This window comes from Abramis brama, assembly GCF_963993115.1.
Source record: "Abramis brama genome assembly, chromosome: 3".
In the NCBI taxonomy this organism is placed as follows: Eukaryota; Metazoa; Chordata; class Actinopteri; order Cypriniformes; family Leuciscidae; genus Abramis; species Abramis brama.
In genome coordinates, this window is record NC_139965.1 from 2,457,874 (window position 1) to 2,480,860 (window position 22,987).

The following is a 22,987-nucleotide window of genomic DNA, read 5'->3' on the forward strand; positions in this document are numbered from 1 at the left end:
AATTGTGAATTTTTTTCATTATTTCTCTGGGAAGTATTAAAAAAATGTAGTTATTGATTAGTTATTAGTGAACTACCACTTAAATCTGTAAAAAATTCAGTAGTTCTCTGGGAAGTATTAAAAAAATAGTAGTTATTGATTAGTTAATAGTGAACTACCACTTAAATCTGTGTGCTATTACTTACTAATTCGTTAATCAGAGTTACTTGTTAGTTAACTGTAGTTACTAGATTGTTAATATTGTGTTACTCATTTGTTCCTGTGTAGTTATTCATTAACGAAGGATCCGTATTTTAAAGTGTTACCTAACTTTGTTTTTGTAATGAAGCACCGGACTCAGAGGGATCCATTTGCAGCTTTTATTAGAATAGTTGGACAGGCAGGGTAATCAACAGCAGACAGGGCAATGGAGGAAACGCAGAGAAGATCAGAGTCACAGGCAGAGGTCGAGGCAGGCAGCAATAAGCAAGGGCCAGTAAACAGTCCGGGTCGGAGCACATTTTATACAGCTTTTATTAATGTAAACAATATTACCAAGATTCAAATTTCATTTAAACATTTTAGATATAAACATTTAAAAGTACATTTTAATTCAAGTGTAATTAACCGTTCTCGGTTATCTCGGTTACAGTCATTTCGGCAGGGGAACTAGGAAGTTCAAACCACAGTCCGTCGTCTCACGTTTCTGATTGCTGCACGATGTCGTGATTGATTCTCTTTTAACCGCACTTAAACAAACAGCACACAGTTCTGAGAACATATTTTGACATCCAAAGTAATTGGGTTCAGCATTATAACAAGTAAATTCAGTTTATTTTAGGCAAGGCAAAAGGCGTTTCCATTATGCGAAGCGGACCAATGCTGACTGATGCGTCCCAGTCAGCAAATTACCTTTGGCACAGATGTGGGCCAGATAAACAGCTGAGCTGTGGCCCAGATTAGTTTGTGTTTGCCGGCCCAGATATGGCCCACATCTCCTTTGCCAGAACTGAACCAAAGGACTGCCATAACTCCACCAAGCATGAGCCAAATACTACAAATTCATGTGGCCCATATGTGGGCCTGGTATGCAACTTCAGTATGGTTGAGTTCTGTTAAAATCTAACGGCCCTTATGTGGCCCACATGCAGCTGACAGTATTTAAAGTCTTATTAACTCACAGGTAAATTAAACACTCAACAACAAATGTACTCAAAACTATTTATTTTGACAAGCATTTAAATAATTACAGCTAAAGTGTTGTACTTAATTACAGCAGTATTCAGTTGAAAACATTTCATAAAAATAAATATAATTACAGCAAGAGTTGAATAATAACAGTAGTATTCAGTTGAAAACATTTATCAAAATAAATATAATTACAGCAACAGAGTTGAATTTAATAATTACAGTAGTATTCAGTTGAAAACATTTAAGAATACATAGAATTACAGCTACTCAGTTGTACTTATTTTAAGTAGAATTCAGTTGAAAACATTCAAGAATACAAATTAATAATATAAATAGCATTCAAAGCAATTTTTTTACACCAAAGTTCAAAACACTCAATCAAAGCGTGTATTAATGTTATGTTTAATTAGTCCAATGAGAGTAATACAAATAAATCACAGTTGGTAAAGAGAACTTTAAAGAGAAATTGAGAAAGTTAAAGCAAACTTGAAAGGTAAAGAGTTGAGAAGTGTGTTGATGTGCAGAGAAGTCTCCAATGAGGGTCGGCAATGTGTTGATCTTTTCCAGTAAGGGGATTCTGCCTGACTGCACCTGCAATGAAGAAGAATTTAAATAATGTTAGCAGCAATACAACCTGGACGCTAGAGCTGCAGGAGAATAAAAAAAATCATTAATGTAAATATCCTATAATATTTTAATTGCAATTATTAACAAATTAAACACCTCTGAATTACCAGTGTATGAAAGTTTTTTTCCAGTAAATTTTCAAAAGGAATTGCAAATTATATTTTTCAATATGTGGGCCAGAATTATACCGTAATTCCTTATGACAAATTATTTCGATTTTTAGAATACTTTTGCACCAACAACCGGTTAAAATTTACAGCACTGCATGTATTCTGCTTCTTTTTTAAAAAAAAGACATGCACACGCTAATGTAAAAACACACCAACACTGATAGCATTAATGTCATGTTTTAGTCCAAAGACAGAGTCTACAAAAATAAGTGTTTTTACAAACACAAAATAAACTCAAGATAATCTGCAATGATGCGAGACAATTTGGAAGCAGAAACACACAAACAATAATGGGCCAAGTACTGAATGCAAGGAGGAACATAAAGGGTTAGTTCGCCCAAAAATGAAAATTCTGTCTGTAATTACCCTCAAGTTTTTCCAACTTCTGGGTTGTACGTCAGAGCGTAGACTCACTATTGGCCGACGCTGGTCATGTGTGGGATGCTGGCCAATCGTGAGCCTACGTTCTGATGTACAACACAGAAGCGCTGCGCTGTTACACTACGTTGAATAAAGTCTTTATTTTAGCTTGTTTTGCGCACAAAAAGTATTTTCGACACTTGATAAACTTAAGGTTCAGCCACTGTATTCTTGGACTATTTTGAACAATGTCTTTACTAACTTTCTGGGCTGGCAAGTTTCAATAACAGAGAAGCCTATGGAGAAGTGATCCAGCTCTCAGATTTCATCATAAATATCTTAATTTGTGTTCCGAAGATGAACGAAGGTCTTACGGGGGTGGAACAACATGAGGGTGAGTAATTACTGACAGAATTTTCATTTTTGGGTGAACTAACCCTTTAAATACACAGTGATAATGAACTAAATACAGATAGTTGTAGGCATGCGCTGGTATGAGACTTTGACAGAATGATAATCTTATATTGTGATTACAGCTTTAAAATGTATGATTGAAACAATATGATTCGCAATATATAAAAAATAACTTTCTTTAAAAACAAAACATAAAACTTCTAAATAAAAAATGCAGTCACTTAAGTGAGCCACGGATGTGATCAGGTAATGACAAAAAAAGTTGTTTGGTTCGATACTGAGATAACAGAAATAAAAATACAATGTTCTGTAAAGCGGTTTTGAAAAGTTGTGTATTGTGCAAAGTGCTATACAAATAAAAGTGACTTCTAAAAAAGGTCTCACCAATGACAACTTCCTTTACGACCAGGCGTTGGACACCAATCTTCCCATTGACTTCTCTCCAATTCATAACGTGCCACAGCAGTTGTAAAAGTGGCTTTCAGCACTCTCCACACGGTGTTATCCGGGTCAGAGCCACCAACCAAACCCACATAGGTAATCTGATAGGAAAAAAAAAACATTGTGTAAGTGGTTGAAATATGCATTTAAATAGACCACCCTAAAATGAAAGTGCTTTTATATTTTATTAAAAAATGAACTATAAACTATTATTTACTCCATCTGAAACCATATTTTCTAGGTTTTTAATATGGAAATTATTGTCATTGCCCCACCCATACCACACATTAGGGCTGGGTGGTATGACAGTATACCATAGCATGGTATATAAACTATATCGTGAGAAATTAGAGTAATTATAAAAATTTCCTGCCTCTTCCAAGCTTTATAATGGCAGTGAATGGCTGCTCAATTAATTGATAGTTAACAGAAATACAGCAATTCTTTGTTTGTTCATGTTAGTTCACAGTGCATACTAAAGTTAACAAGTATATTTTTTTTATATTGAATAGTAAATGTTGAAATTAACATTAACACATATTAATATATGCAGTAGAAGTGCAGTTCATTATTAGTTCATGTTAATGTTCAGGTATTGTATCGAAAGTCATAATTTTGGTATTGTGACTTGACACTAATAGCCTAACGTTAACATTACAACTTTAATTTTAAAGAGGGAAAGGTCATGAGAAAAAGTCTTGGTTGAATATCATTTCAGAGTTAAATAAAGATACATACAATAATGCACACGTATTAATGTGTTTATTCTTGGCATTTTTATATTATTATGATTAGTTGAATGATTGTGAACACAAATTAGGATTTAGGTTTTCTGACAAACAGTAACACCGACATTGGACCGCGTCGCCTTAATTCACAAATAGGCTAACGTACTACACAATGACAAACTATACTATTTTATTGTGTACGACAGTGAGCTGTTGATTTATAAACAAAAACATCTTAATTTAAAACGGCAAACCAGCGAACTGCTATAGCCTAAGTTAACGGTTAAGTTAAACATTAGGCTAAACTTTATTGTAAGTTATAGCAGTAAACTGAAGAAAATATTAGCTAGTTCAACCCCTTCCTCGATGGAACGAATAACTAAACGCATAATAACATGCAATATTGACACATAATGCTGCATATTTCATTTATATGACTTTAAAATGCCAAAACATCACTTACCTGAATGTACACAGTCGTGAGGAAAGCAGAGTAAATGGCGTCAGCTGGCCAGCATCGCAGTCAAACTCGCGCCGTAGTCTCTCCACCAATAGGAGGGAAGATGCAGAGCAACCTGAGGTGTGGAACGGCGGATGTTTGCCGCACTCGATTTCAGGATTCCTGTGTTTTTCCACGTATAAGCCAAATGTTTACCACAAGTCGGTGTTTCTCACTGTGTGCCATAGCTCAGCCACATATGGTTCTCATGTGTTCGTTGTTATCTGGGCCATATACCTCAAAATCAGTTGTGAACCAAGAGAGCATTTCCCGCAGATTTTAAAGTTATGGCAAAACAAATATGGCTACGATTTGGCCCATATCTGTTCAGCCATGCCACATCTAGGCCATATGTGCCAGATAATACCCACATGTGGCCCACATGTAATTGCTATCTGGGGTTTACCTGACTGAAATTTCATGAAATTCTGAAAAAATGTACAGCAAAAAGCCTGTGCTCTTACGCTGCCGCTGTCAGTGAGATTGACCCAGACACTGACCAATGCCTGGCTAACACAAAAGCTACCAAACACTGGAAAAAATAACCCCAAAAAAATTCCCAACAGGCATTTGCGTAGAAAACATGACCCAACGTTTTTGGAGTGAGAACAGCTTCCATCTCTTGCTGTTTTTAAAGACTGCTAAAAGTGTTATTTGTGATCTCTAGCCGTTTAACATTTTATATTTATATTATGTAAAAGTGTTAGAATGCATGAAAGAATGAATTAACTTCACAAAGAAACAAATTCTATCAAACACATAAAACAAATTAACTGGCCCATTTATACACCAGAGCGAGAGGCGTTAGTGGAATCCATCCATGATGCGTTTACATTCATTTTTATGCAAACTTTGAATTGTCAACTCTCAATCATTTGCATCGGCGTTTATGCACTAGGCTCAGCAGTGGCTTTTGCTATGTTTTACCTGATTCCGATCGCGCTCGAAAGAGCCCTGCCATCACACCGGGCTGGAAATGAACGGGGCTTTGAGCAAGAATGCCACCAAAATTAATTTAATGAAACTATGTCTTTGTGAGTTCTTGTTTTTAATACTTGTAAAGGATATAGGTAGTTAAGCAATACCACATGAGCAAGAGCGCCGTTTTCCCGAATATCAGCAAATGTTAGTATTTGTATGCAACAGTTCAATAAGCAAGAATTTAATATTATATGTGACTTACACTTCAGACATATGATTCCAAACAGATCCACAGCCTACAGCCACTGCAAGTCTCTGGGCAACACAGTAATGCTCGGCTAATGAATAAATCCGCACTTTTTGAACAAATAGTTGAATCTTTAATATGTTTTTTGTTTTGTTTTTGTTTTTTGTTTTTTCACAGGCAGATTTTTTTCTTTTGTTTTAGGCTTAATCAAGCTGAACACAAGAAAAAAATCTGCTAGTAACAGTAATAACGTTTCCATTCATTGTGTGTGTGTTTCTATGTTCCCACAGTAAGAGTGAGGTGAAATCAGGTCAAAATGTTTATGATCCTGGGCTGAAGATAAAGTGAGTTCATAGAGTAATGGCTCGTTTCCACTGAGCAGTACAGTACGGTACGGTACAGTACGGTACGGTTCGGGTCTGTTAACCATGATCTGGCTAGCGTTTCCACTGCCAACAGTACCCTTACTTGATAGGCGTGGTGTTTCGATCGACGTAATTTTCGCGCGAAGAAGAACATAGTAAACTACAATGGATGACATACAGCAGATCTTGTTCTTGCTCCTCGACATGTTTGTCACAAGAAGACAAGCGCCGACATTAGGCTTTTCTCAATATTAAGTACGCAAAGTTTGTACTTGCCATGTGCGACTCACTCCTACATGCACATGGTACAGCGCGTTCTTAAAAGCGTCACTCAGCTCGCTCTGCTACTCCGGTTATCTCTGTTACTCTGTATGTACAAATTTAAGCAACAATAAAACGAAATATGTTATAAAACACTACTCTGCCTCTTTTCGTTTTCATTTAAATAAATTAAACATTATAGGGACACAAATGTGGTTCATGCGCAACGCATATTGATTATTCACTGCACGTTATACGTTATTCTATTTATAACAAAACGATTTAAAACACAACCCTAACGTTACCTCTTTTCGTTTAAATAATAAAAAAAATTACACATTACAGGCAATATATTCATTTGTACAAATGTTGCAATAAACATCAGTGATAATCTTGTAAAAAGAAAATGACAAGAAACCATATTTCTTTTTGTAAAATTTCAGTTTTATCAATAATAGCCAATATAAAAGTTTAAGTAAAAGGTACAAGAAGCTATACAATAAGAAATAAAGCAAACAATTCAGTCAAATGTCCAAATGCTGCGCTAGTCTAACATTACAACAGTAAAGTTAAATACAAATAGCCTATAATATGAAACTAAACTTAGCCCTCAGTCAAAACGATTGACAGGGAACGAATTATTCACGAGACCAAAGATCGCCCGTTAGGTCTGCACAAGACGAATTATATCTCATGTTTAACCACTACCGTCGGAGTCATCGGCGAACGTCAGAAGAACTAACTTAGCCGAGGAAAGGCTCATCCAGCCGGGAAACATGAGCGCCGAGCGCCCGCTGATCGCATGGATCTCACAACCGGGGAAAAACAAATCATCTTTATAAATAAACCACAGATTAGAGCTTTAAACAACTACATTCTCGCCTGAAAAACTCTTAAAATTACATTTCGTGACACAGTAACAGTATATTATATTAAACTGTATATAAAAAAATGGCGCTTCTTATGTTGTCATTCCCCTCGTAGCACGCGCAAGTGACGATTCTCTGTCAACCAATCAACGTCCTGCAGTGAGTCTAGCTCCACCTTTTAGTACCGTACCACTGTGCTAGGTACCCCAACGGAAGGGTACCCAAAAAGTGGTACGGTACGGTTCGGCTTTTTGGTACCATTCTCAACTTTTGGCAGTGGAAACGCAAATAAAAGGGTACCGACCCGTACCGTACCGTACCGTACCGCTCGGTGGAAACGCGCCATAAGTATCTAAAGGGAATTACCAATATAGATTCTATATACTGTACAAGAGAGTATACTTACCATAATTGAGTTATAAAAGTAATTTCTGTTCTTCAGACAGAGCAGATACTGAAGAACATTCAGTCTGATGGCAATGTATTTAAAAGGACCAGTGAATAAGCAGAATTGCATTTTAAAAGTCAAGAAAAATAATTGTAACTGACCATTAAAAAAGGTTTAAACTTTATTGACCCCTGGGGTGAAGTTAACTATTGCACACATTTTTAGCTCATGAACACTCTCTGACACATGATAGAGGTTGAATTATGATAAACCAATCTATGGCAAACAATTAAATTATCATCGGTGGACTAGTCACACAGGGTCATGACCAACTTGTTATTCAAAATTTGGCTCTACACTGCAGAATGACTCATGTTGACAATTTCAATATTTTGATCATTTCATAATATACACATGCACGTTACCTGCAAACGGGCAATATTTCTTGAGTTGAGAATAAAAATAGAATTAGAAAAGACAGAGAAACACCTGATGAAGGCAAACTTAAACACTATGTATCCTCACCAGACCTTCACATTTCTGCAACGTTCCTCCATATAACTACACAGAAAGGTGAACGGCACCATCTACTGGAAAACTTCAATGCACAACATACAGTTTGAGAGAGCTAGAAGGAAATATGATCAGTGATAGTTAATCCTAATCGATCGACCGCTGAAGCAAAAGACGCGTGACTTCAGCGCCACTTTCGTGTCAGCTATACAGTGTTTTAAAAGTGTTGAGAAACGATGGAAAATTTCCCAAAATAAATAAAGTCTGAGAAACAAGTCAATGTACAATGTATAGATATTGCAATAAAAATAAAGTGAATATGCAGAAAACTGTCACTAATTTTAATTACAAATTAGTAAATTTGACATTTATTTAATTATTTTCATTATATTTATTACTCTATATATATGTATATTTGTTGACAATTAGACGAGATGTTTTATAGTCCTTAAAGATGTGAATAACAGTAAGGAGAGTAATAAGAGGAGAGAATAAGAGGAGAGTCTTTACATTGTTAACTCATAATTATGAAGAAATTTTAGACAATGTATTTAGAATCAGATTCATTGTCTTTAATGCATATGAATTTAGTGAATTGAAGAAAGTGTTGATTTCCAGGGTATTAATTTTCTTTACCACAATGACCTGTAAACAAAACACATTTGCTTATTACATCTCTTACCAATTTAATAATCATTCCTATTTGTGCAGATTATTTTATAAGTCATTATAAGACTCACGTTTAGCATCGTTCACCTTCTGGATCACCCGTTTAGGAGTTTGAGACCATCGCAGTGTCACATTTGTGAATCCTCTATCAGCAAGAGCAGATCCCAACTGAAAATAACATTCATACTAAACTGATTTAGAGCAAAATATGATGATAAACTCAAATCTTCATGTCTAAAAGAAGCTTTATGATATCACTGCAAAGCCTGATTAAAACATTGTCATATTACAGATAAAGCCATTCTGGAGCATTATCAAGTTATTAGTAAAATAGACAAAATTTAATAAATCAATGTAGAAATAAATCTACAATGATACAAACAAATGTAGCATTAATTTTATAAAAAGGTAAATCTCACCAAAAATAAAATAAAAACAAAGCAGAATAAATCACAGATTTCCCTTGATATAAGATCGACCCTTGATATTCTTAATTGTTTATTATTAAGTAATAATACTTAATATTCAACAATATTATTGATTTGACTGCACTGACACTATTGAATGAGAACTGAACTGAGCTGGATGATGACATCGCTGTTTTCTGCAGAACTGCTTTATAGATAAACAAATTTAATAAATGATGATCTTTACAGTGGATCTGAATCAACACTGAACAGATTTCAGCTGAACAATGACACTATTTTCTTTTAGAGCTGCTGTACAGCCGAAATGAACTCTGTTTGCATTGTTGAATCAATATTTTCCTGCTTTCACTGTAAACTTTGAAACAGTCTGTATTGTATAAAGCACTAAATAAATAAAGGTGACTTGACTTAAAATGTCCACAAAGACATTTTAGGGGTTTCATTGCTTTTCATTTCAAGTGTATCTCAGTTTCAAGACAACAAAGTCTTTTAAAAGTTTTTTTAAAAGTGGAAAACCAGTTGAGAGCACCTTGTATTTTACAGTAATCATGAAGGCTGAATGTGTTTCTTTTCTCTCACCTGTTTCAGAACAGTTTCTCTCACTGAAGTGTCAGTCAAATCATTGTTGGAGTTAAACTGCATTTTTACAAATGATCTTTTTAAAGCTGGACCTAAACAAACACAGTCATACATGTAAATACATACAACTTCAATTAACAATGAAACATTAGAAATGTTGTTTGAATCGTACAAGATTTACTTGAGCTTGCGTATATTAAATGGGTGGTATAATGCCCCTTTTTACAATATGTAAAATAAGTCTCTGATGTCCCCAGAGTGAGTATGTGAAGTTTTAGCTCAAAAAACAAACAAAGATAATTTTTTACAGCATGTTAAAATTGTCCCTTTTTGAGGGTCAGTAAAAACACATCGTTTTCGTGTTTGTCCCTTTAAATGCAAATGAGCTGCTGCTCCCGGCACAGAGGGCGGAGCTTCAACAGCTTGTGTGTGTGTGTGTGTTAGCAGCTCCGATTACCTCACACAGACAAGCACTAAAATGTCAGAAACTGCTCTGCCTTTTATGTTTAAAGTGTTAGACAATGATGGAGAGACTCAACAAGACATGACAACGTGTAGGATGCAACAGGACGTTTCTGAATGTTTAGTTGAGGAATTTATGTTGCTGATGTGGAGTTAACTATTTTTAATTAGCATATTTTGTCATGATAATCTATAAAATCACTTGTGTGGGAACTGTTGTAACATGCTATTGCATTTGTGTTACGTACTGTAATGCATGTGAAAAGACGGATGCGACAGCTTGAGCAGACTCACAAATGTGCTTGACTACAACAGCTCTTCCTCTTCTCAACATGGACTGCATGTTTCCGGGGGTGGGGTTTATGTAAATTTTAGGGTTAGTGATGTCACTAACTTGGGAGGAATGTACTGTAGTCCCTACCAGACATTTGTTGTAGTCCTTAAAAAACGATTTCTTTAAAAGTTAGAAAAGTTAATTCATAATCAACCACCCTTTTAAAACATCTGCGCTCCTCACTTCATCTTGTTAACAAAATATATGACGATGTTCGTGATGACATTATTATTATCTGTCTTTATATTATAAACTAATATGACTGATGTACCTTCTCCATAGACCTTCACCTCACAGAGAGTGAGTGTCTTCATGTCTCCAGGAATGATCAGATTCACATAACGTCCCTCCATCCCACCACATGAGTAGTTGTAGGATCCTCCTGCTGGAATAGCAGGAATAACAGCACATCTACAGACAGAGAGAGTATATCATATATTCACTTTTACATTTGTACTCAAATCACAAAATCTTTCAACCTCAAGAGTCTCACATGGGATTGTTGCTGCCGTTGTTCTCCAAAGAGTTTCCGATGCGAATCTCCGCTCCGTTTATTTGTTCTGCACAGCAGTCTCGTCTGTTAGTGACGACCACTGCACTAACTCTGTAAATATGACGCAGATCCAGCCTCCACCACGGGTTAGTCTGACTAGTAGTTGAGGAGCATCCCGTGTAAATCTGCTGGAGACCTCGATCAACAGCCTTTTCAGCAAACCTGTCCCCAGATGTTGATGACTGTGTAGCAACTCCATCTACTGCCAGATTTTCTAGAAAAAATTATGGGGGGATTAAAGTATATATTAAATCAGGGTTTCTCAAACTCGGTCCTGGAGGGCCACTGTCCTGCACAGTTTAGCTCCAACCCTGATCAAACACACCTGAGCAAGCTAATCAATGTCTTCAGGATCACTAGAAACTCACAGCTAGGTGTGCAGGACAGTGGCCCTCCAGGACCGAGTTTGAGAAACCCTGTATTAAATGTTACCCATAAAATGATAACATTATCTTGGATCTTGTTTTTTTGTCTTTTATTCCTCTTGTGCAGAACTCACAATGTACACATTAAAGGTCCCCTATTATGCCCCTTTTCACAAGATGTAAAATGAGTCTCTGATGTCCCCAGAGTGTGTATGTGAAGTTTCAGCTCAAAATACCCAACAGATCATTTTTTACAGCATGTTTAAATTGTCATTTTTTGGGGCTCAGAAAAACGCGCTGTTTTAGTGTGTGCCCTTTAAATGCAAATAAGCTGCTGCTGGACGACCCAGGGGGCGGAGCCTCACGAGCTCGCGCTCAGTCTCTCAGGACAATTTCATCTCACAGAATGATGATAATATCAGAAACTCTCAGTAACGTGTTCATTTCGAGTCGGACAATAATGCCTACAGAGTCAGAGTGCTGTATAGAGACGAAACAGGTATAGTTTAGTAGTTTAATTACGGTTATTATAACGTATTTGTCATCTGCTTGTATGTATCCATTATTTATTAATAGCCTACAAGTCTGCTGTTTCGGACCAGGTCCGAATGATGATCAAACATATACTGATGAGTTTAATAAAGTTTATTGTACATAACACAAAAGATGAAGCGTCAGTTTTACTTCAGAAAATCACCGTAAGAGCTGAGTAAACACAGTATAAGAAGTGCGCAAGTAGCCTACATAAACGAATTTCAGTAGAGTTGAGGGGAGCATTTTCTTTAAAAACAAAATAATTCCACCTCGTCTTCAGCAGCTGCCTCAGATTTAGGGAGTAAATAGAGAAAGCTATGTGGATTAATACATCCAGCCACACAACCAGAGCCGGATTAACGCAAAAGCAAACTAGGCACGTGCCTAGGGCCCGATTGGCGGGATGGGGCCCAGACAGAGGGACAAAAAAAAAAAAAAAAAAAAGTACAAATGTCCTATCTACAATTTATTTCAATATTTATTAATTAACTAAAAATAGTGACGATGTTTATCTTAACCATAGACTGTTACATTACTGCAGTTAAACCAATTAATGTGTCCGTTACAAAGCGGGATTCGGCTTCTGAAAGTATGTGTAACGAACGCATCCATCAGGTGCTGCGAGGCAAAAGCCTAATAAGCACACAAAGAAGCACAGCTCGTAATGCAGGTGTGTGAGTTGTCGTCATCTATTTTGGAGTGATTGCAATGTATTCTAAATATAAACTTGTACTGTAGATCAGCGTCATTTCTGGAAAAATCATTCACCGCTTTATTACGAGTTTAAAAGAGCGCGAGCGTCATTAACGTGCCCAGACGCGACGCTTTGAATTTGCGCGTACAATGAATAACATCGCGTCGGGAGCTGACTAGTAAAAAAGCTACAAAATTAAAAGACAAGACGTTTGTATTCTAAGTTAAAAAGCCAACACACTACAACATTTTAAAATGTTTCAAATAAAGGATCTCATATCTATGGGTCTATCTTCTAAATTCTGCTGCTGATTAGATTATACCCTTACATTACGCCAATAATATCAGTTTATATATTTTTTTCTGCTCAGTAGCGATCGTGTCTTTCTCTTCCACTTGATTTGTGTATAGCATATTTAAGGTAGCAATGCTAATTCAATATAAAGCACTTATGCTCATCTACTGAAGTGGGATTCTGGAACTGTGAATAAATTGAATAAAACAGCAAAATAACAACAATAACATCTTCATTAAACAAAAAAGAGATTACCTTAGATAAAGTTTGATTAATATGTACATACAGTACCGGTAAAAGTCTGGACCCATTACTATTTTTAATGTTTTTCAAAAGAAGTTTATTATTATGCTCTACAAGCCTGCATTTATTTGATCAAAAATACAGAAAAAAACAGGAATATTCAGAAAGGATGTGTTAAATAAATAAAAAGTGATAGTGAAGACTTTTTTAAAACGACTTTTTAATAATCAAAAATCCTGAAAAAAGTATCACAGGTTATAAAATAAATATTAAGCACCATTTCTAACATTTGATAATAAATCAGAATATTATAAAGTTTTCTGAAGGATCACGTGACACTAAATTCAGCTTTGCATCACAGAAATATAAAGTATAGTAAAATAGAAAACCATTATTTACAATTTTAATAATATTTCACTATATTATTTTTCTGTATTTTTGATCAAATAAATCCAGGCTTGATGAGCATAAGAGACTTCTTTCAAAAACATTAAAAATAGTATTGTGTCCAAACTTATGCACTGTGTAAGTAAAAATATACTGCTTTTAAAATTAAATGTTGTATAAATAAAAAGGTTAGGAATCATTTTTGTTTCAAGTGGTTTTTTTTATTGGGGGTGGGGGGGCCTCCAACATGAATTTTGCCTAGGGCCTCCTAATGTCTAGAACCGGCCCTGCACACAACACCTACAACGCTTGGGAGACATTCTCATCTATGGCTGTGAACTCGATCAGGGCGGGGCTATGTTGAAACGGCAGTGTCTGTCAACACTTGTGGGCGGGGCCTGTGCTGTGGTGATGTCACTAAAACAGCATTCTGAAAACAGGTCATTGGGAGACACTGCTGATGATTTATGGGGATTAATAAAAAAGGAGTTGTGGAGGAGTGGACTTTTATCACTATTAGGTGGTTGTGTACACACACTGCCAACACACATTTATGTCCAAATAATAATTGCATAATAGGGGACCTTTAAGTTTTTTGTTGTAATTTAGTTGTAGTTGGGAGTATTTATGTGCACAAAATGTGTGTGTGGTCAAACTGTAAACACAAAACAATTCCCAATTAATATCCAGCAATGTTTACATCACCAAATACATTACTCCAAACATTATAACAACAGCTTTAGATAATAAACATTAAAGTATACGGTTATAAATAAAAAATATCCCCTACAAGCAAATGTCACATATTAGCATGAAACTGTCAATACAGATTTCTAAAACAGTCACTGTAATAAACTGTTTAACAAATAAATGCAACACATATTGCATGAATATTTCAATAGGCAATTTAAACTGTAAAATGTCTAACCAAACATAATAAACAAACGAATAGCATTAGGCATCAAATAGCGATCACAAATAGCGATCTACATACTAATTTATCAATATACTTATAACAACAAAATGTTGGTTACCACCATGCTGGGAATATATCGTTTAGATTATAATTTTATCTGAAATTGTTATAGAAAGTTAGAAAGTTTGCATATGAGCACAACATGGCTTTCTCACTCAGCCTCTTCCTAGGCGATCACATGAGCCCACAGAATCAATGTCCTTAAAGGGGCAGCACCCTACATTAAATTTATACATGTATATATACTATGAAGATTACAAATGGTAACATTTTTTTAATGCTTATGTAATTTTCGTCATTTATTTATTTGCCAAACAATTGTAATTTTCTTCAAATCTGCTAGTTACGAAGTGAGTTTTTGGTCTGTTTTAAGCTTTCCAATGGGGAATCTGTGCCAATGACATTGGCAGCTTTAAATACATGGGTGTGGTCAGGCTCTATCTAGTACTCCGCCGAACCCAGTCCAACCCAGTCCCTGCTGATTTCAAGGAAGCTGCACAGCACAACCGACCTCGCTCTGTGACCTACCAAGACAATGGCCAAGGCGATCAGCCGTATGATGGCCTGTTTAGTGGTGCTCAAAGCACCACCTATGGTTAAACTTGGAGATCAAGGACGCTGACAAGACAACCCTTCTTGACTTCCCTGTCTCTCCCTCTCGGTTCTGCGTGGCTTTGCTGAGCGTTTCACAGCAGCCTGGCAGGCTATGCGCCACTTCCTACTAATTAGGCAAGTTCTTCAGCTGATTCTAGTCGTTGTCGCTGTCGTTGACTCACCAGCACACCAAGCCAGCTCCCGCACCCACTTAGCCCCAGCCCAAGGCAGAACTCGAGGTGAAGCAGCGCTTCCACCCAGCTAAGCACTACCCAATATACAGTCCTACCATTCGGACTGTCTCTAGCTCCACGCACTTTTATGAAATGCGTGGATGTAGATCTCTCTCCCCGAAGCAAAACGGGGTTTGCATCCTGAATTACCTCGACAATTGGCTGCTTTTAGCCTAATCGAAGGAGGAACAGATCTCAGCCCCTCAACCATCTATAAAGTCTGGGATTCAGGATCAACTTGAGCAAAAGCTCGCTGTCCCCAAGCCAGTGTATCACGTTCCTGGGGGCAGTATTCAATTTGTCCCAAATGCGGGCCTGGATTTCGCTGGAACAATCCCTAAAAATTCAGAAGATAGCGTCAGCATTCAAAACGGGGAGAAATATCCCCTTAATAACATTTCAGAGGCTACTTAGTCCCTACTTGGGACTATAACATAAGCGGCCTCTACAACACTGGCTAAAGGCCCGCATCCCACCTCGAGCGTAGCATGAGGGCCGTATTATTCTCGGGGTGAACTATCTGTATCAGATAGGCGTGGAACTGGACTCGGTTTCCAGAAGGAAGGTAGTCATGACAGATGGTGCGGGCGCATTGTGCGACAAGAGGCCAGTCTTTGGCTTTTGGACAGAGCTAATGTCGAACTGGCACATCAACTGTCTGAAAATGATGGCAGTGCTCCTGGCCTTTAGGGAATTTCAGCCAGTGCTCTGAGGGCACCATGTCCTGGTCCGGTCGGACAACCTGAGTGCTAGCATATATAAATCACCAGGGGGGGTCTCAAGTCCCGTCTGCTAAACAGACTGGCGTGCCACCAGCTAACACTGTCTAGAGCTTGTATAATTAGATTATTTTTTTATGTTTTTTTATATTTAATAAAGGTTATTCATTGAAATTATTATGTGTGCATGTTACTTATATTTCATGTGAGCAGCCTGGCATGGAAATTTCATCAATGGTTTTATATTATCTTACAATAAACCATTTCCATCTTCAGTCACACCCATTTGGAATGAAAAGCGATTCAGTTAGTGCTGGGAAATGATGCGTTTAACATGATAAAAACATTAACGCAATGAATGCATTTTTTACTTCCTATGCTGATGTTTCCCAAATTGCTGTGGTTAGCTTTAAACAAACACCATCCTTCTTTACAAGCATGCATCTGTCAGACTATTCTGCATGCAAGAGGCCATTAAAGCATTAATACTGTCATAATGGTTTGGAAGGACATGAGCATGAATAAAGAATTATAATTTTCAGGTTTTGTTGAACTATCCCTTTTAAGTAGGTTTTAAGTATAGCATGTTATTACATATTGAAAGTTATGCACTTCAACAATGAATTACCTGCTAAATAACCGTAGACTTCAACCTCACAAAGAGTAAGAATCTTCTGATCTCCAGGAATATAAACAATCACATAACGTCCGTCCATCCCATCACATGAGTAGCTGTAGGACTCGCCAGCTGGAATAGCAGGAATAACAGCACAACTACAGACAGAGAGAAACAGATGGAGATAAAGATAGTGTTATATCTAACCATACACATTAATCCTTCTCATTTGTACTCAAGCTCTCATGTTCTTTCAACATCAAGAATCTCACATGGGATTGCTGTTGCCATTGTTCTCCAAAGAGTTCCCGATGCGAATCTCCGCTCCGTTTATTCGTTCTGTACAGCAGTCTAGTCTGTTAGTGACGACCACTTCACTAACTCGGTAAACATCACGCAGATCCAGCCTCCACCACGGGTTAGTCTGACTAGTGGTTGAGGAGCATCCCGTATTCAACTGCTGGAGACCTCGATTACCATCAATGGCCTTTACAGCAAACCAGCTCCCAGATGTTGACGACTGTGTAGCAGCTCCTCCTACTGCCCGATTTCCTGGGAAATGAATAAAAACCTGTCGTGACCCATCTTTATGCACAATTTACACAAGCTTGTGTGTAAATGAGATTTCTAGGCAGCTTATTTCTGCCATGGAATAAAGAATAAAAAAAAATAAAAAAATCAGCATTGTGAAATTGTGATGTTAACTCACAATTGCGAGATATAAACTTGTCAGAAAAAAAAATCTGAATGATTTTTTATTCTGTGGCAGGGGGAAAAACAAGGTGTAAACTCAAGGAATTCCAAGGAAAAGAAAGTCTGAATTTTGAGAAAACAATATGTAAACTTAGAATTCTGTGGAAAAAAGTCTGAAATATAGCTGCGAGCAGCGATGACGGGCCCAAGCCGGTGGCACTGCCGGCTTGGGCCCGTATATATATATAAATTTTAAGGGACAAGACAGATAATTTTACTTGCCTGACCTGATTAGAACAATGAAATAAATAAAATAAATAAATAACTAGGGAATCACTAAAACAAGGTATTTATTCTGATTGTATGATACACTCAAAATATTACACAACAAATCCTTTAAATTTAATGATATTCAGAACAGAACAAGAATAAAAAAATAACTATAAACAAGCCAAAACGAAATAAAATAAAAATAAAAACGAAAGTAAGCAGTGTTGGGCTCACGTATGTTTTAGCATTTGCGATGTATTGCTTACTGTGAATGGTACGAATTGTACTACCGACTATTTAAACAGAGCAGTGTAATTTTTATATGTTATGCTGACTATTTTATTATTATATTTTATTAAGGCTATAATGAACAGGCTGCGATGTCAAGATTGCAATGCTGGAATGTGTGTGTGTGTGTGTGTGTCGTGGGCGCGATTGAACAGTGGACACATAAAAACATACTCCGTCATTTTGTTCATACAGGACATCATTCAACTGCAAAGTGTTAACTTATATTTTTGTGTACACTCGCAATAAAACACAACATTGTGCTTTTTTAAAATAAATTCAAGCAATCCGCCCCATGAAATTGCGCTAATTTTAAAATTAAACTAAAATGCTCACGGCTGCACAGGCATTCATAACTGTGCACGCCCACGGCGAGGAACGAGCAGAACAGAGTCAACGTTTTTTAGTTCATTCCTACTTCCATAGGAATTCATTGAAAACGCTTGCTCTACTCCGCACCATTATCAATGTCTGTGCGGACGTCCGTATTTTACTTTTGCTTTTAAGTTAGCGATTTAAAAGCCCCCAGCGGTGTCACACGTCGATTAGCCGGTGGTAAAATATTCTCACAGTCACATCCCTAATATATTAATATATACAATAGGCATACCTGATTTTGAACACAAGAGGGCAGTATAGCCCTATGTATGACATGATTTATTTATTTTTTGGACTAAACAACCATACTGGCTGTTTTTAAACTTAATAATAATAATCCTTAGGAAAACAATAGGGCCTTCGCCCTTTCAAGGCTTGGGCCCTAATTATGAGACGTGAATTTGCCATTATGAGTTTATAATTTATAATGGCTAGATATAAGCTCACAATTCTGAGAAGAAAGGCAAATATGTGAGATAAAATTAAATTACCTTTTTGCACCAACTACTGCCACCTAGTGTTGTTTTTGGCGGCCTGTTTTAATTTTAGTTTTAGTCTAGTCTTTGTGTCAGGCTGTCATTTTAGTTTTTATTAGTTTTAGTCACATTCATACTCTTTTTAGTCTAGTCAAGTTTTAGTCGACGAAAACTGATGACATTTTAGTCTAGTTTTAGTCAACGAAAACTGATGACATTTTAGTCTAGTTTTAGTCGACGAAAACTGATGACATTTTAGTCTAGTTTTAGTCAATGAAAATTGTATTTTAGTCTCTTTTTAGTAATGCGATTCTATTTAACCCAGTCAATATATAATTTCAAACAAGGCTATCTTATTATAGGCTATTTAGTAGGCCTATATTTAGGGCTGTGACGGTGGCAGGTTTTTTTTACCACCGCGGTATTATTATTAAAAAATAATATTAAATTTTAATATTCGGGGGGTTATTAAAAAAAAAAAAAAACTCGTTTTATATTTCCACACAAAGACGCGATGCACTCTGCGCTTTGAGCGGGATGTGGGACACGAGCAGGAAAACACGAAGATATCGATCTCTTTATGATATCTTTGTGTTTTCTACTTGATGTAAATTGGTTTGAAGAGCGAATTTTATCCTCCACAAGGGCAAGATATTTAGGCTGTGTTTGAGATTGCGCTGCCAGAGAAAGTGAAACTAAAAATCACCCACACGTGTCAAACGCGCTTTACAACTAAACTCGCGCCCAATGTCTAATATAACAAGCACAAACTGTGTTAAAAAGAATTTGACATGCAAGTACAAATGTAGGCTATCTGTCCTACAGCGTTTTTCTACTTTACCACAGTAAAGAATACGAATATAATAGGCTTAATTAAAAGTGAACCAAGAAACGTTTATAATAGGCTACCTTTAGAAAATGGGTGAGACGTGACGTGAGTGAAGATTTGGGAAAAGAAACAAGAGATTCCATGCAGGGATGAGTCACGATTTTTGGATATTCGATTAGTTTATTTAATTATAAAATATCGAATAGGTTGTGCGATTATACTCTAAAATAAAATCTCCATGTTCTGGCGCTAATGCGGTGACGTGTTCATGTAACAAGAGACGCTGCCAATAACGCACATAACAGCTGTCACAAAGAACCAGCAAAAGTAATGATTATGAATGTGTCAAATGAGACATTTTAATAGAATAACTAATGGAGTAATATATGGTTAAATTCGCTGATAATCGGGTGACCAGATCGCAATCCAGAAATTAAAGCCGACAAAGCTATGGGTTCACGCACAACTCTCTCATTCGTCGTGACGTTACATTTCGTCTCGTCTCGTTTTGGTCAACGAAAATGAAGAGACATTTTAGCATAGTTTTTATTTTTTAAACCACATTTAGTCTCGTTTTTATTCGTCAACGATATTGCATTATACATGTATTTTAGTCATCGTCACATGACCATGCATTTACGTCTAGTCTCGTCTCGTTTTCGTCAGGTGATAACGGTTCGTTGACGACAATATTTCGTCATAATTTTCGTTGACGAAAGCAACACTACTGCCACCACACGGAATTAAACAATGGCGTTGTGTCTAACGATGTCCTTCACAGCTAATTCCACTGTGGACATTCACAATAATAAGAGGCATCAGCTTAGCCATCATTTCAGAAGTGAGGAGGACAGAATGTCAAGTGTAGGCTAATACCAGTTTCAATTAGCGTTTATAAATTGAACGTAACTTTTTGCAAATAACGTGGAGGGTTTAACATAACGTTAACGCTGGTAGGTCACATGATAATGACAACATGGTGAATGAAGTACGTCCGGATTACATTCATACTATATAGAACATACTTTTTTTTAGCGGTCATGAAGTAATTACTTATTCAAAATAAGGAACCTGTTCAAGAGAGTATGCGATTTCGGACGCAGACCGTGACATGAAAGAATCGGCGGATGAGCGATCATTATACAGTGCTGCTACTGTCGACGGCTTGGTCGCGGCTGACCAATCAGGTTTAAGCATTTCAGAGAGCCATGAAAAAAAAATTACCTTCAATATTGAGACATATTCGACAACAATGAATTACCTGCCAAATACCCGTAGACTCCAACTTCAGCAAGAGTAAGAATCTTCTGATCTCCAGGAATATGAACAACCATATAACGTCCCACCATCCCGCCGCATGAGAAAGTGGCCGTAGCACTGTCAGCAAGACTAGAAATTACAGCACATCTACAGACAGAGAGATAATCTGTTATCAGTTTCTGGTCATCTTCAGCCACATTAATCAAAACAGTCAAAGAAAGACTCACATGGTGTTGCTGTAAATGTCAAGGAAGTTCCCGATGCGAATCACTGCCCCGTTTATCCTCGTAGCAAGGTCTTTTCTGTTAATGATGGTCACTCTGTTCACTCTGTATACCTTCAGTAGATCCACTCTCCACCACGGGTTGGTCTCTGTGTCAGTGTGACTCCAGGTGGTGGATAAACCATCAATAGCATCTGTAGATACCCAATCTCTATAATCTGATGACTGACTAGTATCACCCCATAGTGCTGCGTTCTCTGAAAAATGTTTCAAGGACAAAGACCAGAAAGTTGTCACCATCGTTTTATTCTTTTATTTTTTATTTTTTATTATACAGTGAGGAAAATAAGTATTTGAACACCCTGCTATTTTGCAAGTTCTCCCACTTGGAAATCATGGAGGGGTCTGAAATTGTCATCGTAGGTGCATGTCCACTGTGAGAGACATAATCTAAAAAAAAAAATCCAGAAATCACAATATATGATTTTTTAACTATTTATTTGTATGATACAGCTGCAAATTAGTATTTGAACACCTGTCTATCAGCTAGAATTCTGACCCTCAAAGACCTGTTAGTCTGCCTTTAAAATGTCCACCTCCACTCCATTTATTATCCTAAATTAGATGCACCTGTTTGAGGTCGTTAGCTGCATAAAGACACCTGTCCACCCCATACAATCAGTAAGAATCCAACTACTAACATGGCCAAGACCAAAGAGCTGTCCAAAGACACTAGAGACAAAATTGTACACCTCCACAAGGCTGGAAAGGGCTACGGGGAAATTGCCAAGCAGCTTGGTGAAAAAAGGTCCACTGTTGGAGCAATCATTAGAAAATGGAAGAAGCTAAACATGACTGTCAATCTCCCTCGGACTGGGGCTCCATGCAAGATCTCACCTCGTGGGGTCTCAATGATCCTAAGAAAGGTGAGAAATCAGCCCAGAACTACACGGGAGGAGCTGGTCAATGACCTGAAAAGAGCTGGGACCACCGTTTCCAAGGTTACTGTTGGTAATACACTAAGACGTCATGGTTTGAAATCATGCACACAGAGACCAACCCGTGGTGGAGAGTGGATCTACTGAAGGTATACAGAGTGAACAGAGTGACCATCATTAACAGAAAAGACCTTGCTACGAGGATAAACGGGGCAGTGATTCGCATCGGGAACTTCCTTATATATATATATATATATATATACATACAAAGAATAAATATGTCAATATATCAAAATACAAATGTAAAACATCATACCCATGATATGGATTATTGCACATTGTCCGTATCAAATTAATATCCACATACAATGGACACATCAACTATTATACCATGTCCGTGAATCCATCATATATCACATATTATCACATATCATATATACAATAACATCAGACACATAACAATCTTACTCTTAATGTGAGTGTATGGAATCACAAATCCAATACATATCTTTACCGTATATAATATGACAGCATAATCTGGCAAAGTCAAGCATAACAAAGTGAATCATTTAATCACTCTATAAGACAAGTTAGAGGCATCTGTTATTCTCTCAAACTTAAATCATTAGATAAAGAGGACCAAATATTCAGTGAGATAATCATCCATCTTTATAAAAATAAAAATAAAATATAGAGATAGATATGAGGATAGAGAGATATACACAACACTACACTAGAGAATCTCAGAACCCGAGAAATACTACTCACATAACAGATTACCCTAAAAAAGGTCTGATATCAAATTCTTCATTGAGGCCTTTTTTTAGATTATGTCTCTCACAGTGGACATGCACCTACGATGACAATTTCAGACCCCTCCATGATTTCCAAGTGGGAGAACTTGCAAAATAGCAGGGTGTTCAAATACTTATTTTCCTCACTGTATTTCTTGTAGTATTTTCAGTTTTACAGACAGATA

General features: G+C 36.9%; 1 protein-coding gene and 1 long non-coding RNA gene across 2 annotated transcripts; both read right to left on the reverse strand.

Moving 5' to 3' along the window:
• Nucleotides 1-886: 886 nt before the first annotated feature.
• Nucleotides 887-4,804, reverse strand: LOC311079738. Its single transcript, XR_014605444.1, has 3 exons — nucleotides 4,374-4,804; nucleotides 3,126-3,283; nucleotides 887-1,761 (listed from the first exon to the last, which is right to left on the reverse strand). It is a non-coding gene; the product is annotated as an uncharacterized lncRNA (long non-coding RNA).
• A 3,721-nt stretch (nucleotides 4,805-8,525) lies between these two features.
• LOC311080448 (uncharacterized protein) lies at nucleotides 8,526-20,988 on the reverse strand. The gene is made up of 8 exons (XM_084110423.1): nucleotides 20,849-20,988; nucleotides 16,926-17,205; nucleotides 16,666-16,811; nucleotides 10,939-11,212; nucleotides 10,717-10,856; nucleotides 9,650-9,741; nucleotides 8,714-8,810; nucleotides 8,526-8,618 (listed from the first exon to the last, which is right to left on the reverse strand). Exons 1-8 carry the CDS (start codon nucleotides 20,934-20,936, stop codon nucleotides 8,596-8,598), a joined length of 1,140 nt encoding a protein of 379 aa, XP_083966549.1. The 5' UTR covers nucleotides 20,937-20,988; the 3' UTR covers nucleotides 8,526-8,595.
• Between the last annotated feature and the right edge of the window lie 1,999 nt (nucleotides 20,989-22,987).